This window comes from Dermacentor andersoni, chromosome 5, assembly GCF_023375885.2.
Source record: "Dermacentor andersoni chromosome 5, qqDerAnde1_hic_scaffold, whole genome shotgun sequence".
NCBI lineage: Eukaryota > Metazoa > Arthropoda > Arachnida > Ixodida > Ixodidae > Dermacentor > Dermacentor andersoni.
Genome location: NC_092818.1, coordinates 134,588,056 through 134,605,871, shown reverse-complemented (window position 1 = coordinate 134,605,871; position 17,816 = coordinate 134,588,056). Strand labels below are relative to the sequence as shown.

At 44.5% G+C, this 17,816-nt stretch overlaps 1 protein-coding gene across 3 annotated transcripts in view; it reads right to left on the bottom strand.

The window, feature by feature from the left end:
• Positions 1 to 397: 397 nt before the first annotated feature.
• Sqor (Sulfide quinone oxidoreductase) overlaps positions 398 to 17,816 on the bottom strand; it is a 33,152-nt gene continuing 15,733 nt past the window's right edge. For all 3 annotated transcript variants that reach the window (XM_050178652.3, XM_050178653.3, XM_055071028.1), the window contains exons 4-10: positions 16,484 to 16,537; positions 15,209 to 15,403; positions 13,842 to 14,060; positions 9,679 to 9,865; positions 3,341 to 3,408; positions 2,436 to 2,614; positions 398 to 957 (exon numbers count right to left, since the gene is read on the bottom strand). In XM_050178652.3, coding sequence (XP_050034609.1) covers positions 897 to 957; positions 2,436 to 2,614; positions 3,341 to 3,408; positions 9,679 to 9,865; positions 13,842 to 14,060; positions 15,209 to 15,403; positions 16,484 to 16,537 — 963 coding nt within the window. In that variant the 3' untranslated portion in view covers positions 398 to 896. The remainder of the gene's footprint in view (positions 958 to 2,435; positions 2,615 to 3,340; positions 3,409 to 9,678; positions 9,866 to 13,841; positions 14,061 to 15,208; positions 15,404 to 16,483; positions 16,538 to 17,816) is intronic.

The following is a 17,816-nucleotide window of genomic DNA, read 5'->3' as shown; positions in this document are numbered from 1 at the left end:
TGACGGCGCTATGTGGACCACGACAACTTTGTATGTTTTATATGTGAAACAATCTTTTAGCTGGTTTCATATGCTTAGCGTAAGAATACATGTCATAACAGCATCCAGACTTCTACAGATTGAGCAGAGGCTAACGGTAGAAAACTGTTATACGTTCTCCTCCTTTTCTTTTTTTTTCTTTTTTTTTCCAAAGCCACGGCTGCGAGTGGATGCGTTGACAGACCTTCACATCTTCCAGAGAGAGGAGGCAGTCCTCCTGAGAAACGGGAGCAGAATACTAAAGGGAAACGCTCTCTCGCATTTAGCCATTTTCAACCAGCTAAGCTTCTAAAGAAATTATTTGCGATCGAAAGCACAAATTGTTCAATTTGTAGGCTAAGGAATCGATAAATGCAACTCTTTTAAATATAGTCTTTATTTTTCGTGTTTCATAAACACAAAACAAAAAGCACTTAGGTGAACGAAGAATTGGAAAGCTAATTTTTCCAGCAGCGCGCGAATAACAATCTGTACAACTATATACGCCTTTAACCGCTCATGTGACTGAGTTGCATAGTGGCACCGCACAGAACGCTGAGTACACTACACGGAAAACCTGATAATATGCAGATGCCTATTGTAGAAACAACTTGAATACAAACCACCGGAACTTATATTTTCCAACCTTCTGCAGAGTTTTGAGTTAAGCGACATTTTCTGATGGAATGCGTGTACACCACATGATTTTCGTTACTTATCAATATGGGAGTGTAATCAGTCTTCGTAGCTTGTGAAGACAACCAATATGGCGCAATAACAGCCAAAATCGGCACAGCGTATCCGCTAGACAAGGCAAATATTCGTAGAACATTGCAGTGCAAGTACACGCATACATTAACAAAACAAAAATCGGAATTTCATTTAGACAATCCCAAGTGAAGCGCTTTTCTGAAGATTCCGGGGCCTTCCCAGTAGCCACTGAAAAAGAAACAAAAGTTTAGACATTACTCGGGCAAGCTTTCATCATACGCAATTCAAAACACTGTTCTAGTCACTTAAGGAAAAAAAGAAAAAGAGAAAGCTTCTTCTTTCTTCTTCTTTCTTATCTTCAAGACAAAGAAAGACCAAGCTTCTAAGAATTTGTCAACTAGTGGGCCTATATATAAAAGCTACGCTTTCAACATATCATAGAGTGCATCTGTGAACTAATCATTGTGTCACATTTTCCGAATGTCAACCCTAGTTTGTTTGGTTCACTTTCTGCGCAGGTAAGTCCATTGCAGTGCTGCATCGTCACCTGCAATTTTCCGTTAATCCCCCCCCCCCCCCCCCACACACACACACACAATATCACTACATCTCCCATTTTTCTTGACACTAGCGAGGAGTAACAGATCAGAGTCACGCTCTTCCGACCTACCGCTCTCCCTTGTGTTCACTACAACCTCTCTCTCTCGCAGTCGCTAAGCTAATTAAAAGCGTTGCGGTTTTTACGGATGTCTGGTTTGCTGAAGTGGCTGTGTCAACGTGCGCTCGTCCTCTAATTTCTGCTGATCTTTTTTTGTCTCTAAACTACTGGTCGCTCGTTGCGAATTGGACCCATACGTATGCTGAGCGCCTACGTCGGTGTGGGGCGCTGAAACGAATGAAAGCTTGGTTGGGACATTACCCCGCGTTGAGCGACCACAACATAAGAGCTCGTCGCACTCACTCGTATGGCAAACGAAGTTCAAAGTAAGGCATCAGCAACAAAACTACGGCACTCCAAAATGACCATGCACCTGCCTCAATCCATGCGCATGAAGTGCAAGGTACGGAGAAATTATTGTTGTAAGTCTTAGAAAAGTTGAGGAATGTGCAGCAGAGTAACGTTCTGTCGCTACAGGACATCTCAACCACACTGCTTACGATTTGCAACGCATTCTGCATTATATCCTTCAGTCCTTCACAAAAGACGAGATGAGAACATAACCTAACTTAGGCTTATCTAAGTCAAGCGATACACAGCGAGAGAGCTTAAGAGACCAGGGATTTTCTTTGTTCTACAAACGACCTGATTTAACTTTTTTACGGCAAACCAACAAACTTCACTTTAGGCCAGTAAATAGGGCAAAAATATTTTTATAAATTTTGTCACACAGACACACCTATGTGCCTCTTCCCAGTTTGTCCTAAAAAATAAAAAGTAAAATCAGAAGGTGCGAGGCGTGTGCATCTACCCACAACTGCCAATGATTTCACTGTGCTTATAGCTTACTTGCAGGGGTTTTTGTTAACCCGACAGCTTCCATCATAGTCATGCAGTTACCGGAAACATAGTTTAAACAGGTGAGATATTTTTTAAAAAAATAAATCATATCTTCTAAACTAAGCTCTATTTCACCTTTGAGAGCTACTGTAATGAGCTCAAAAGCCCAATTGCGAGCTTAGAAATGAGTCATGAGACGCCCGCTCACCGCAAGAACAGGTTCCAATAGATGAAGGGCAGCATGTCCCTTTTCACGTAGAACATGCTAGTGCGCTCTTTGGCCTGGTTGAATGGGAAAGTTTCCAGGGGTTCCGATTTGGAGTCGAATTCAGCAAGGATGCATTTGTCGTAGCTGGTCACCAGCGGACACGACGTGTAGCCATTGTACTGAGGGGCAACAATGACGCATCAGAGAGAAAGAGCAGGGGCAGGTATTACGTGAAGCATAACAATATGACGTGCAAAAAATCAAATCTCTGATCAATACATATCTGACGCTATCACCCAACAAAACTTTTAATTTCTTTAGTCCTGTCCACGTAGCTGTTAGATTTCGCTTTTCTCACCCGGCAACAATGGCCGCGAATTATCACGTGGGCGGGCACGATAGAGCTTTCACCAGAAACTGCTGCACATTTTGGCAGCACATACAAAGTCTACCGTGGACGGGCTGCGCATCTACTCCATGCTTTAATGAAACTAAATGATGCATGTTTTAATGTGCAAAGAGAATTAAGTGTAAGGTAGTAGGCCTGCAGCAACCTTGACGGCAAAAACATATTGCAGACGAATACCAGCATCCTGCGCTATGAATCATTTTACACATGGTAAAAACATGACCGGCCCGACAACTGTCCATATTGTGCTGTGACTGGTGTTGTGAGCTTGTGACTGTTCTGTGGCAACTGCTCCTCACAACGCTGCTGTTGCAACAACGCTAACAAAGAGCGGCACAAACACGCGTGAATTAAGATCCAAACAATATGAGCGGACACTCAGGACAAATGGACGAATAGCTTTGGCATAACCCAAAAGAAACCAACTAATTATTCTTCCGTTTTAACAAAACGATCATAAAACGCGCTCCTGTGTCTGAGCAATTGATGCACGTACCTTTTTGGTTGGTGCCTTGCCTTCCATCACGCTCGTGAGGTTTCTGCGGAGTATGCCGATTTCTCCGGCTGTTAAGAAAACCAGAAAGTACAAAATTAACTCCAGCCAAGAAAGGAAAAATTACAGTGGCGTTTCACTCCGTGAAAGCGGGTTACGCGCAAGAGTATGGTAGCCATGCCAATAAGCTTGCGCGTAACCCGCGTTCCCTTAGTTGGGGTCGGTCTACTCGCGCTCGGCCTGCCGCCGCTTGAGTTACTGCTCTGTCCTTCTCACTCGGCGTTCGACATCTCGATCACGAGACGAACCTAGAACATCCATAGCGCACACAGGGCCCGTAGCGACTGCAAGAGGAGGTGAACCCAGCGCGCCTCCGCCTACCCTCCTTCTTCGCGACGCTTCGCCTCCTTTCTCCTCTTCGCCGTGCGCTCCTCCTCTCCCCTTCCAGGCGCCCTAATCGTCTGGAAGCTCGCTTCCCTCCTCTCCCAGCTCGGCCGCCTCCGTCTTAATCTCGCGGATTTCACAGACGGGGCAGGTACACTTGAGAGTAAGTAAGTCAGGGGAAATTTAGCGCTGAATGCGACCGAAATCTGATAGCATTACGTCACACCTCTGCAAGTGCACCCGGATTCATGATTTACAACTCTCTCTCTCTCTCTTTCTCTCCTCTCTCTCTCTCTATATATGCATGCGTATTGTCGGTTGCACCTGCCCCAGACGCAAACGATTCAACGGAGAACCATAGACTCTCTTCTCCTGCTTGCAAGCGTGCTATGCAGCAAAGCCACTGCAATGCAGCGCACAATAGACGTCGTACGTTTCTTTTGAGCATGTCGTGACAAATTGGAATGGCAAGAAAACTGAACATGTGATAGGAAACTGTTCCAAATGAGTTTTCTGTGAGCTTATCTTGCTTGCGATTTCTGCAGTTCTTGAAGTCGCGATGTCCTCAAATATCTCGCGCACACGTAGGTCAGCAGTGAGATAACAGTAACGACATTGCGGCTGCCTTGTAGCGGTAAACCAGGTCACCGATAATGAGCACCACAGTAACTCTGTAATATAAAGCTCACGTTCAAGGAATGATCACGCACGTTGCAAAGCTCGCCATTGTGTCTACAGAAATTCCTTGGTCTGAGTAACAACGATTTGAGGCTACAACAGAAAGAGTACATTTAGCCTTATTAAAAAAAAAAGTGTGTTTTGTCGACAATATTTTTTGCTGCACCACCCAGCACTAGTACACTAACAGCTGCATAAATATTTGAAGAAGGTAATAACAAACTATTCTGTGGCGCTTTAGCCTAGCACGCAAGGCAAGCTAGCTTACCTTACGAGGCACCTGATAATTTGACTGGTAGTTGGCGTATTGCAGGCCATATAAAAAGCAGCATTTGTGAAACTTGGTGACAACTTACTTTGTGCATTACTATACACTATTTCTACGTTGACTCTTGTACATTATTGATGACATAGAAGCCCTCAGTGCATGCATTACTGAACACACAAGTTTGTGGCCATGAATCAGAGACTGCACTTAGGCTACACGCCATTTCATAGCCAGTGGCGCACCAGCTATATCTCATATGGGGGAGGGGGGCATACCCGCATACAATCTCTCTCTCTCTCTCCACACACACACACATATATATATATTGCCCATTACTATTAAAATAAACGAAATATCCTGGAAATCACACATAGTGAACCATGGGGGCCCAAAAAGTTATCTGAATTTGCGTTTATCTCTTGCAACCATATAAAATCTTAAGATGATACAGGGACAAAATGCAATGATTGCCCCACAGTGGTCCCGGATCCCGCCGAGTGGCAGCAGTACAGCGTACATAAAAAATGCACATTTGCTACAAAGAATTTCAATCATTCAAAGTTTAGGTAATAGTTTTGTCGAGGTTATGCGCAACGACGTACAATCAACATAAATTACTTGCAATAGTCACACACACACACAAAATGTAAGGCCTTCCCGGCCCTGCGACAGTGGATGTCCAGCGAATCTGTTGAAAACCACAACTGCTCAGGGGGGTATGCAATACTTTACTGCTTCATATCCCCCCCCCCCCCTCCACTCAATTTGCGCTAGATTTCATATCTGTTGAGTTCATAGTTATTCCTGGGCAACGAGATGAATTGTTTGTTCGCAAAACACATTCATAAAGCTCCGGATAGCTTACATGCCTAAATTATTAAAAATGTCATAATGAGTCCCCTACGTTTCAAGTTTACCTGCATATTGCCGATAACGCGTCTTTTATTTTCGCCAAATATAAACAAAATGACTTGTTTGATTCAACTAGGCCATCGCTGAAACTAAGACGGAACGTGTTATGATGCCTGATAATAGAGTAAGAAAAACGTTTATGACCCGACCAGGAACGTAAACATTTTGTTGCGCATTGCACTTACCATGTCCCCCCTCCGCTTACCACAATATATAAACCTGTTGTAAACTACAGCTATGTCGGGACACTGGGAAGTGTAGCTGATAGCGGCCTATCACACACTCTAAAATTTGAATAGGAATTTTTTTACAAAGGCTGTGCTTGATCCAACTGCATTTAACTTCACACAGACCGTTTCCACAGTGTACCACCAATTTTTGCTAAATTTGGTCTTGGCGGCTTTTATAGTTCTGCAAAGGCAGCGGACTCAATTCTTACCTTTTAATTACACACCTACAAACACTCTGGAGTGCATGCATACGTAACTGATTGCGAAAGCCCCAATTACCCATCTATATTGAACTTCACCTCAACATCCCTCATTAACTTGTCCTTACAGTCACCAAACACAACGAAGATGCCTCCTTTAGTTCAGCGAGGACACCAGGCTAAACTAATATATTATGCAAGAAAAAGTAAGAAGAAAAAAGATGAGGGTTCAATAATTATTCGTATTTCTTATAAATAAGCCAGAAAAGTTACTACGCGACACATGGCACTTAAAATGCTGCCTATTCCTTCAAAGTATAAAATATCTGAAACGCAGAGTTCTCCAGGGACCTTGGGAAACCTAGCTAATAGCACTACCATGATACTTCCGAACGCTTGCTTACAATTTCTTTAACGCTGTATTTGATCAACACGTATTTATCATCGCACATAAACTTGGCGTGCCGTGCCCCTTATGTTCGAAAATTTTGACCGCAGTTGTAATTATGCCAGCGCAGCCATCTAAGTCTTAGACCGCTCGTAAAACGGACTAATAACGCTACGGACCACTTGCAGATGTATTCTACGGGACAATGCGCATTTAACACACCAATTTGGAACATTGTCTACACCCTATTCATAGCGTGCCCATAATATTCTCTAGATATAAACAAGATCCCTTGTTTAGCTCACTGATTACGCCAGAGAAACAAACTACGAATCTCGTAATATCCCCTTCAGTCACGGCGTACATGTTTGTGTACGTGACTTATTTTTGCTATTACTGTGCAGTAGTTTCAAAGAATAGACAATGAAAATTAAGCTTTGAACAAATCGAACATTCTGCCTTTTTAAGTACACCCCATTTTAATGTATCGCTTCACACGACCGCTTTCATGAAGGCACTAGCGTTTTTGACGGGACGTTTCAAGTGGGGCGTTTCGGTACTAATCGCGAAAGATTATTTCTTCCCTCGTTGTAATGCCCAATAATTAACCCGTGCATTTATTTCGAGCGGGTGATTCAATATATTTAGTGAAGAACCGTAGCATGGCTGACTGTACAATAAATGAATATTTAATTACTATGTAATCATGATGGATCACTATAAAATGCACAGAGTCATTCTTCCGCTTTGACTTGCTTTTTATATGGCGCCTCCAGCCACTTTGGGATAACATTACGCAATTTTCACATATTCATCGACAGTCGATCGTAATTCGTGACTGAAGGTATTTCATGAAAATTCATTTAAAGAAACGAGGATTTAGCAATTATCTGCGACACTTGCATTTAAAGCAGGAAAATGAAAGTCTCGCAACGCATTGCACTTAAAATTTAGCTATTTTTACAGAATTTCACGTCTGTATCTCGTGCGTTGTTTAGGAATATAGGAAACATTAGACTAGCGGCAGTATGACACTCTGGAACGCTTCAATGTGTAACTTTCTACAAAAGCTGTGCAACAAGCTGAGTATGTTTTAGAATACGGATATAGCGGTTCCAAAAAACTGGGCACGATGCAAGTTGTGCAAGCTGACAGTTTGTTATGGCGGGAACTGCCGAGCGCCAGGCGTTCTTCGTAACCCGAACGTGTATGGCGAATCCCGCGCGTCGTCCGCTACAGGGCGTCCAGAGAAGGCACAAAAGATGGCGTTGTCCAAGCAGGGATATATATGCGTAGTAAAGGAAAGTATTACACATGTCGTCACTCCGCTCAAAAAGAAAATTTAGCTTCACCTGTAATTTCAATGTACTTTCCAGCGTGCATCCGAAGGTGCCAGTGCCTCTTTCAACAGCGGGGGGGGGGGAGGCAAATGACATATTTTGTCACGCACTTCTGGCAGCGGGGGGAGGGGAGCAAGTGCCCCCACCCCTTCCGGTAAATACGCCTATCTTCATAGCAGAGCTGCGAGACCGACTGCGCTGACGTTAGCTTATAGTGCGTTACGTTACGCGCTTTAGCTTGAAATGCTTATTTCTCGTTGCTCCTGTTATCCAAAGACAGATATTCACCGAAAGAGGTGAAATCTAAGGCTAGACACAGCGTCTCGACACGTTGTCGAAACGTTGGCGTATACCAGGTCATCTGGGAATACAAGTCCCCTAATTAAAATGTTGGCTCTAGCGTGAGGACATCCCTTGTTCTACCACTGTTGAGCGCTGCTTTCGTCAGCGTTACTGATATATTTTTTTTTTATATTGTCGAGCCTGAAGTCCGAGTAAGGTGGTCCTGTATGAAGCATGAACAATATTTCGCCTCACCATTCGTTTTATTTAGCAGCTTCGTGTCGCTGTACGAAGCGCTGCGCCCCCAGCGTCTGACTTCTTGGGAAATCAGAGAACGTGCTCACGTGACCGAAAAACAGACGGGTAAGCAGACCCCCACCTGCAACACCGAGCGTGAGAACCACCGCCTGCTTTACTAGCGCCTGCTTTCCATTCGCTCCGTGTAGGACGGTCGGACAAAGGCACGGGTAAGCGATGACAACGCATACACACCGAATTAATGAAGAATGGGAATACCTTATCAGGAGGAACTGGCTGGTGAAGTCACTTTTGGGTAGTGTAAATACACGAATGCAGATTCGGATTGCGAAATAAAAATTTGCAGGGTTAAAGATGATCGTTTTTTCATCTACCTAACGTATAGAAACACCACATATGTGCTGAAAGAAGCTACCGCTAAGCGGACGCTCTCTGGCGCGAAAATGGACCTTCCTATAAACGGAAGGTTTGCTTCTGACACCACCAAAAAGTTGTTTTGGATGAAGAGGCAGTTCTAAATAACATTGCTTAAGGCCTGCGTTGCGCCTAGTGGGAATATCATACTTGTGTTTAAAAAGCAGCGCTGCGAAGTCGAACCACGGAGACGAGAACAGCACATACGAAGCAGCACTGATTTTTAAACACTAGTACTACCAGATAACATTACTTTATGTAATAAATTACTTGCCCGATGACATACATATTCAAAACATCGTATAACAATACGAAAACTTGATCATTTTCAGTATCTCTGCGCAGCGGGCAATGGAATGTGTAAGTTATGCGGCTTATGAATTAATTTTTTTTTAGTAAGCTAAGGTGCAGCCCAGGTTCGTTGTACCCCTTCACCAAATCCACAAGGAACATTGAATGCAGCGGAGGCCACGAAGCGTACCTGCTCTTTTATGCGTTACCGTTGTCCGTGTGCCGACTAAGCAGATCATCGCCAAAGCCGTCAAATAAAGAGAATTTAAACCAATTGGTGCTGTCCTCTGATTAGAGATATGATTACAAAATCTTCAGCGGACTCTTCAGCCCGCATATTCAATACTGAATAAAATGCATTTGAGGTCAATTTTAAACGTTAATTGCAATCAGCGCTTATCTCGCATCTGTTCTGGTCTTTACGTCGGGTTTTGAACTGTAAATAGTAAGCATATGCATTCGAGTCACCCAGCTCTACACCTTGCTACAGTTTACTTAACAGAATAAGCACTCTCGCTGCATGACGCCCTTTTGGCATCTACTAGCCCGATGATCATTTCACTGAAATGAACCACAAACGAAGTGGCAAGTTGTTGTCCCGGTCGGTCGCTAACGTAAAAGCCTACAAGTAAGCAAATGAAAACATCCCAACGAGCCTTCCAGCAATCAAGTGCGACTTGATGGAGTTAGACTGACCAACGGCGGCTGCTGTCTTGGATGTGGGCACGTTGGTGCAGTCGCCGATGCCAAAGACGTTGGGGTAGCGCTTGTGCTGCAGCGTCTCACCATCCACGTCCAGGTATCCCGCAGCATCGGCGAACGAGGGCCCCGTATTGATCACCGCCGACGGTATCATCGGGGGCACCACGTGAAGCATGTTGTACTGTGCGTGGGCGGTAGTGAAGAGAGAACGCCAATTTATTGTTAACTGTTATTGGGACAAAGGCTGACGGTACGCGAATGCAGTTACGCAGTGAATTCTGGTGAAGGACAAATAAATACGTATCACTATCAAGTGACGTACATGCATAAGTTTTAGAAGAAAATTCTGCCGATTAATAACTTTATCGAACTGCTTTGAATTTGAAGAGGGAAAGGGGGAAAATTAGCCACGAACGAACGGACTGACCTAGAAATAGTCACAGTAAAAGCGGCCGAATTCAGGCTTGGGCTCGCCAACAAATATTAGGCTTTGAGACCGGAGGACGAAGTTAGTCGAGAAGGAATAAGGGAAACCTTAACTAGAATAATTTCAGAGGGCACAAGCGCAGTTGGAGGTAAGTCGCCAAGACAGCGAACAGGCAATCTCCACCAAGCAACAACAAACCTAATAAAAAAGCAGAGCATGAAAGTATCTAATTCTAGAGATAAGGTCGAATTTGCTAAATAGTCAAAGCTGATAAACTTGAAAGCAAGTAATATTCGAAATTATAACAAAGATTGAGGGAGCAGTGAAGAATGACGGTAGCTTGAGGTCAGTAAGAAGACTTGGTATCGCAAAGAACTAGATGTATGCAGTGAAAGATAGGCAGGGCATCATCATCAGCTATTTCGCGGATATAATTAAGGGTGCGGATAAATTCTATCCTGAACTGTACAGTACCCAGGGTAGCAACATAACCGTGATAACATATAGAGATGAACGGAATACAGAAGTTTCCTTTGTAACCGGTGATGAGGTTACAAGAGCTTTTCAAGGTGTGTACAGGGGAAAAGCGGCAGAACAAGCTGTAACAACACTCGAGTTGATAAAAGACGCATGGGATAGTGCACTCGCAAAGTATGCCGCCCAGCTCGCAAAGGTGTAGGGGAAAGCTAGGGGTATTTGCCGGACGTGATAATATGGGGTGAAGCGACATTCAGGGACATTCTCAGCACGTTTGCAGCGTGCTAGGATCTTACCTACGCGCTTGACAAGTGGGGTGGCCTGGTGGGCAGTCGGAGTGATGAAATGTGGATTGAAGGTCTAAGATTGTCGGATGATTGCTGCATGTGCTTGTAAAAAAATGTGCGAGGTGAGCAGGAGGAACATAAACTCGCGGGCCTTCTCAGGTCGAGGGCGGCGTTGCTGGTAGTGCTCAGGTGAGAAAGCTTTAAGGGCATAGTGTTATGGCTATCAAAGAAGTGCGCTCGTATGTCGTGAACGCAGGTATAGGGAATGAGTGCGTCACTTGCCTTCTGTGCTCGATAGCCTCCTACATATTCCTAGAGTAAATGGGGGTTGGGATGCGAGGGCACGTGAGCGTTCAGTTGAGCCCGAAGGAAAGCAGAAAATTTATCTGTCTTCAACAACGTTACTTCACTCGACAGTCTACCTCGACTGAAGATAGTGGTTGATATCGCCGCCCCTGGACTGTGGTCATTGCGCGTAACCGGCCCCGCAAAACAATATCGGAGCGAAATTTTGTTGACCGAGCGCTCTCGTATTGCATTTAAACGCGCCGAAGTCAAAGAAATTTCTCCTCATTAGGGATTTAATAAACCGCGGTGTCTTCTTCAGTCGACAGGTGGTGCTCTTCTCTATCCTGTGGTCAAGAAAGTTGGCAAACAAGCGCAGATGGAGAACCCGGAGTCATGCGAAAAAAAAAGTGAGAAAAACAGAAACGCAAATTGGATGCAAAGCATGGAAACAAAAATTGTCCATGAAGATTTACAAAGGCATCAAACAAGAGAAGTTTGGAGAGAAATCTTGTACAATAACACAAAGTGCGGTGCCTTGCTATTTGAGTCCCGATCTGGTTGCCTGATTACAATAACACACAGGAGAAAATAATCGCAACATGATGATGCATGTGTCTGCTGCAGCAAAAGTCCGGACAAGACTCCGCACACCGCAATGAAATGCCAAAATATTCATCCGGTCAGAACCTCATGGAACGTCCACCTTCAAGCAGCGCTGGTATTCAAAGCTGATGGGAGCGTTAACTGGTAAGCACGCGAGATAAGTAAGAAACGTTTAGGGTAATGGTGAAAAAAAAAAATGCTGGGAAAAGATGGAACCGGGGTCGTTAGAGGCATAGGCAACCTTACGGTACAGTGATAGCTGTTTAAATGAAGGGAACGAATATAAAATAGAGAAACGTGCTAGACTGCAATAGATGTAGTAAAATATGATTAGCGAAAGCAGGCGAAGTGACTATTTGTCGTTGGACCGTTTCATACAGAATGCGATTAGAAACCATCAGTCATCATCACGGCTTAATGGGAGGGATAACGCGCAATGAAGCGGCTCCCAAGTGTGAATAATGTAATTTAGTGTAGAAAGTATTTAAGATTTTAAAGATGTAATGCTCCTGAAAGTATTAAATGAAAAGCGTGGTGCTACCACCACGATTCGAATGACGTTCTCCTATCGTCATCATAATTATCATCGTCATCGCTTCGCAATGGGGCTCGTTCCACTGTGTATCCAACGTGAATACGGTGGATTTACTGTGGCATTCATTGTCCTTTTTCTGCCCGTACTGTTGCTTTTGCTAACTAGTCTACTTGCCAGCTTGTGAACTTTGAAATTCATAAAATCCCAGAAAAAGCGGGGAGGGGGGAGGGGAGGGGAGTGGAGGGGAGAGACGCGATAGCATGCATTTTTTTAAAGCTTCCATGAGCACAGGTATTTTTCAGGGTACATACGTACTTTATTAACATGAATTTAACTTCCGACTCAGAAAATCGAGCAGCTACGAACTTGAAACAAATAATGACAAGCAACATACTGTTTCTAGAACACGGTGACCGTTTCTACGGCCTAAATATTGTCAATTTCATCTGCTTCAAGAACTTGTATAGATTTGCTCGAAGCAAGTATCACTGCTGCATACTTTTACCCTAAGAAGACCTGAAACGGAATGCACGGGGTTCGACGTACGAACACTTTATCAAAAAGAAAAATACTTTTCCGTAAAACTTAACGCAACATTAATCAAATCGTAAAACGAGCCTAAATTCACGAACATTACTCTGAAATTTCTCGTAGCTGAATTTTGCAGTTTTTAATTAGTCGTTGGAAAATAGCGCTTGCCTGGTTCATCCGTATTACCCTCGTTTAGCCTGGATTACAATGCCTGAAGAAAAACATTTTTATTTCACTTAAAAATATCTGTATGCGAGTTAAAAACATGAAAAAAGTACTCTCACATCTTCGCTGCCCCTCGTGAGATTTGTAGACCCACTGAAAGAAAACTGAAGCGGGCATCTAGCACAAGACAATTACTTCGTGTTCACATGTTCTTGTAATAAATGAATGCAGCTTTGGCAAGTGAACTGTTTCTCATCTTGCGGGAGTCTGTAAGGTAGCCGGTACTGCAGATATAGAGACTTCAATTTACGCGCCTGCATGAATGAAGCCGCACGAGCTTTTGATATGTTTACCCTCGTTTCAAGCATCATGCCCAGAGCGTTGCGTTGTGAATCAGAGATGATTACACATGGGGTAGAAATGGGGATTTCTCTCGCTTAAGTGTTCCATTTGAATTTATTAAGTCGCGAAATCGCGACGACGGGCAACAAGAGTTTAAGTGGCGATGACTTATTATTAACAAGACTTATTATCTGTGGCGATGACGAACAAAAAGTGTGAACTTTCTCAGCGTAACGAGCGGTGGCACCCTCTGCCGACCGCAGAGGGAAACCAGTCTTTATGACCCTTGCGTACTACGTCTTTATTGCACATTGTTTACGGCACGCGTTTAGTCTCTCTGCAGGACAATACCACTCATCTTTTTCCCTCGCGAGGAAGCGCATCGCTTGGCTTATATAGTCGACTCCGCGGTCAGCACACAAAAAGTAAGTAAATTTTGCCTAGGCACATATGCAGCCAAAATGGAGCTCTTTTCTGACGGGTGGGCTGAACGTATACTCACCTTGAACGTGACGGTCTCCTTCGGATCAGCTGTGCTGCCCAGCAAGCGGAAGACGGCCTCCCTCTTGGCCGGCCGCACCTGGACCAACTCGTGCTTCAGGTTAACGGCGATTCCACGTCCCTTTACCACATCCCAGAGGGCATCGGCGTACTTCCGCACGCCGAAGATAACACCCAAAGATGTATTGAAAATGATGTCCACCTTATCGCGCCGCCCCACCTGGGCAGCGAACAGGAAAGCACAGATTAATTTAGTAATTGCGTGAAACTCCCGGAAGGTGCAACCAGACTTGGAGAACTTTCGTTGTAAAGCGACAAAAATTAATTACACCCACGTCTCGAGAGAAAAAGATTGTACTGAACACGCGACCCCGTCGATGACATTTAAAGGCCGTTATGGCGAGCTATCGCAGTTGAACACACCAACACCTTCTGGCACGGTATGATACCCTACATTGCTCTCATAATTATTACATTATTACATTATTACTGTTCCCGTTTGATGAAAAAGTACTGCGCTTAACTTAGCGCTACGCGGTGTAGTACAGGCTTCACAGTCCGCCGCACTGCCGCTATGCTAATGCGTTTTGGCTTCGCTGTGCGTTGAGCAGGAATAATCTTCAGAGGTGTGGCCGCAAAACAAAGCCAACATGTGCAAAGCTCTTTCCGAAGGCTTCACGGGGCGGGACCGCTTAGTGTGTTACAGAGAGATCACACAACACTACAGACTAGGGCGGGTTAAATATCCTCCGGCTGATATATCCTTAAACAAGAGCCAGGCCTCCACTTGGCGTCGCCTGCAAACCAACTCGTTTCCAAGCTCGGTGTCGTGCAGCTTCTACTACCCGGGTCAGTACTCCAGCCAGTGTAAGCTATGTAAAGCCAGGGCTAATCTTTATCACATTCTGTGGGAATGCCCACAGGCTCCCTCTGAGGGAAGAATAAAGTCTTTAGAACAATGGGAGACCTTATTACTCAGCTCCGATCCGGAGATTCAACTGAAGACCGTCCGACTGGCCGAAACCGCCGCTAGGGTCCAAGGACTCCTGGCCGTCGTCTAGGTGGGAAGGCTTAAAGCCTTCCCTACATCTGTTGGACAAACAAAGTTTTACAATTCAATCCCCTCACTTTATCACTGCAGCGGCCCAAAAGCACAGTGTAGCGCCAGGTGCTACGAACGCACAACCAACCTCGCATGCGCCTGATTAGTTTTCGCTCTGCGACCCTACGCACAGCTCTGTCGCGCTCTTATCGGGGGCCGACTTATTTCGCGCGCAGGGATGCTGCACGCGAAGCAACGACTGTTGGATCGGTGAGGGAATATGGCATGCAAACAAATAGTGAAAGAATTAGACGGCAGGTGCGCACCTTTCGCAGGTATGCATCGGTGATGTACATTATCTTCTGCGCTGCGCCAGGACACTTGATGGGCGTGGCCGGGTAGGTGAAGATGGCGTTGCCTTCCTTGAGCGCCTGCATCGCCTGGTGCGTCTTGGTGACCGTGTTGTACGAGTAGTTGGAACACACGTAAGGCGTCTCTAAGGCTTCCATCAGGCCATCGATCTTTGCCACGTCAGCGAGGAGAAGCAAGAAAAAAAATACGTTAACCGAATTATTAGGGCGCAAGCGCAATCACCAAATAAACTCGATCAACGAAAAGGAATTAAGCTGGGAGAAAGCCATAGCCAGACTGGAACGACATGTAAAATTCGGCAGCCGCAAGGAGTAGCAAAGCTTCCCCGCCTGAATTGCGCAATGAGGAAAAATAAAATTCTATACACACTGTCTCTGAATAGCCACGAATGCTTCTACTAACCTGTACCGCGAACTACCTGCGCCGCGATATTCGCAGTATACGCGATGCAAGGTCTGAGGTGTGGACGTAGCATACAGAGGTCGCTATTTTCAGAAAATGGGTTCGAGCATTACCACGCTATGATTGACAGCTTACAGCGGTCCTTGGCAAATCTAGATTCATAACATTCCAGACCTGCACTAATATACCAGGCAGTAACTTGGAGATTAGCAAAGAAGCTTCCCAAAAAGTTGAATGGTGTACAACGAGCGATGGAAGGAACAACGTTAGGCGTGAAGTTAAGAAACAGGAAGAGAGCAGTGTGGCTTAGAGAACAGACTGGTGTTGCCGATGTTCAAGTTAAAATTAACAGGAAAAAGAAATTGAGCTGGGCAGAACATGTAGTGCGTAGCGCCGATAATTTGTGGCTTATTAGTGTTACAGAACGGGTGCCGTGAAACGGGAAGGTAGGCGCAGTTGGGGAAGGCAGAGAACTAGGTGGCGTGATGAAATTACGAAATTAGCAGGCATAATTAAGGCGAGATAAGCTGGCGCTAGAGAGGTGTAATTGAAAATTGTTGGGAGAGTCCTTAGTCCTGAAGTGCACATAAATAGGCGGATGATGACGATGATGATGACAATGATGATGAAGATGATGATGAAACGTCGCTATTCGATATGTGGCATAATCGGACTAGATCCTTCCAATCAACCGTCACTGAGCTGCCGTGCCTTCAACGAGTCATGCAGCAATGAAACATAATCGGTAAGTACAAAAGAATCAGTCGCCGTATACAGTACTAAAGCAAAATAAATAAAAGAAAAGCTTGTAGAAATAACGCTCTTACCAAGTCAAACCGCACCTGGATTCCCATCGCTACTACGAGGAAGTCGTACTTGATCTATAAGAAAAACAAGGAGAAAAAAGTAAGAACTACGCACCGGCAAAGCACCTGTGCTTTATGGTTTAATGTAGTCATTCACTTTCGGATGTTTGAAGTTTATTTCCCAATATATTTGAGGAGGAAGGTAAATAAGTTGTAAAATGCAGCTTCAAAAACACCGCACTCCTTCGACTACATCACTTTGGTATGCAGAGCTGCCGCTCCACCAACTTAAAAAAAAAAAAAGAAGCAGAAGCACGCAGCTTATTTCAGCACAAGAAATTCTATGTAAGATGAGATGCCCAATCGCGCCAAACTGAAAGCGATGAAAATGTTTATAATTTCGCACGATTTACCAATCAAACCATGGAAAACAACAAAATCTAGATGATTATAGCTAACAAATGATAAAGCCAAGTAAGCCGTATAAAAAGTTAACTGCGCTTTCATTTATTTGTAGAAATAGCACTGAAAACGTAAACATAAATGGATGAAAAGACGAATTAGTAGGAATAAATTGAGCCCCTCTGTTCCTTTGTTTGTCTTCTCAAAATGAACGCTGTAACTGTGTCCACTCATTGAATACCGAGGTGCTCTTGTCCAACCATGACGTGACACTCTAAGGCAATTAAGGAGGTAAATACAGAACAATGAAGAAGCGACGAAATCAGTGGCTACGTGCTTAGTTTGCAGGAATATTACGCAGCAGTGCAGTGGTGAGCGGCTCGTGTGTCAATAAACTATGCTGCTCTCCAAGGCGCCGCGGATTAAGGATCCCGATAATTCGACGTGGACGCACGGTCGGAAGGACACGCGGTTGCGATCCTGCTGGTGGCAAGTTCATTTCTCTCGCCAACTGCTTCAGCGTGCGAACTTGCAAGTCTTTAACTGCGCGCTACACTTCGCTACGCTTGAAACCAAAGCAACAAAGCGGAGCTTTCGGGAACTGTGTCCATCGCCAACAACGATCGGGGCCTTCTGGTGAAAGTGGTACACACAAGTTGAAATAGGATGCATTCAGTGCGTTTCAAGTACCCAATACATATATCGCATGGACTGCAATGTGCAAGGTAATTTTCCACCTTTCGCATGCTTTATATTTAACATACAATCGAACAAACAAACAAACAAACAAACAAATTTGACAAATATTGTTAAAGTGCAAACAAGAGACAGGTCTCAAAAAGAAGGTCATACGCAGAACAGCGCGCCTGTCCTGTGTCTGACGTTCTTTTTGCGACGTGCTGCTTGTTTGCGCTTTAAAAATATTTGTCAAGTATGCAACAACTAGGCCCAC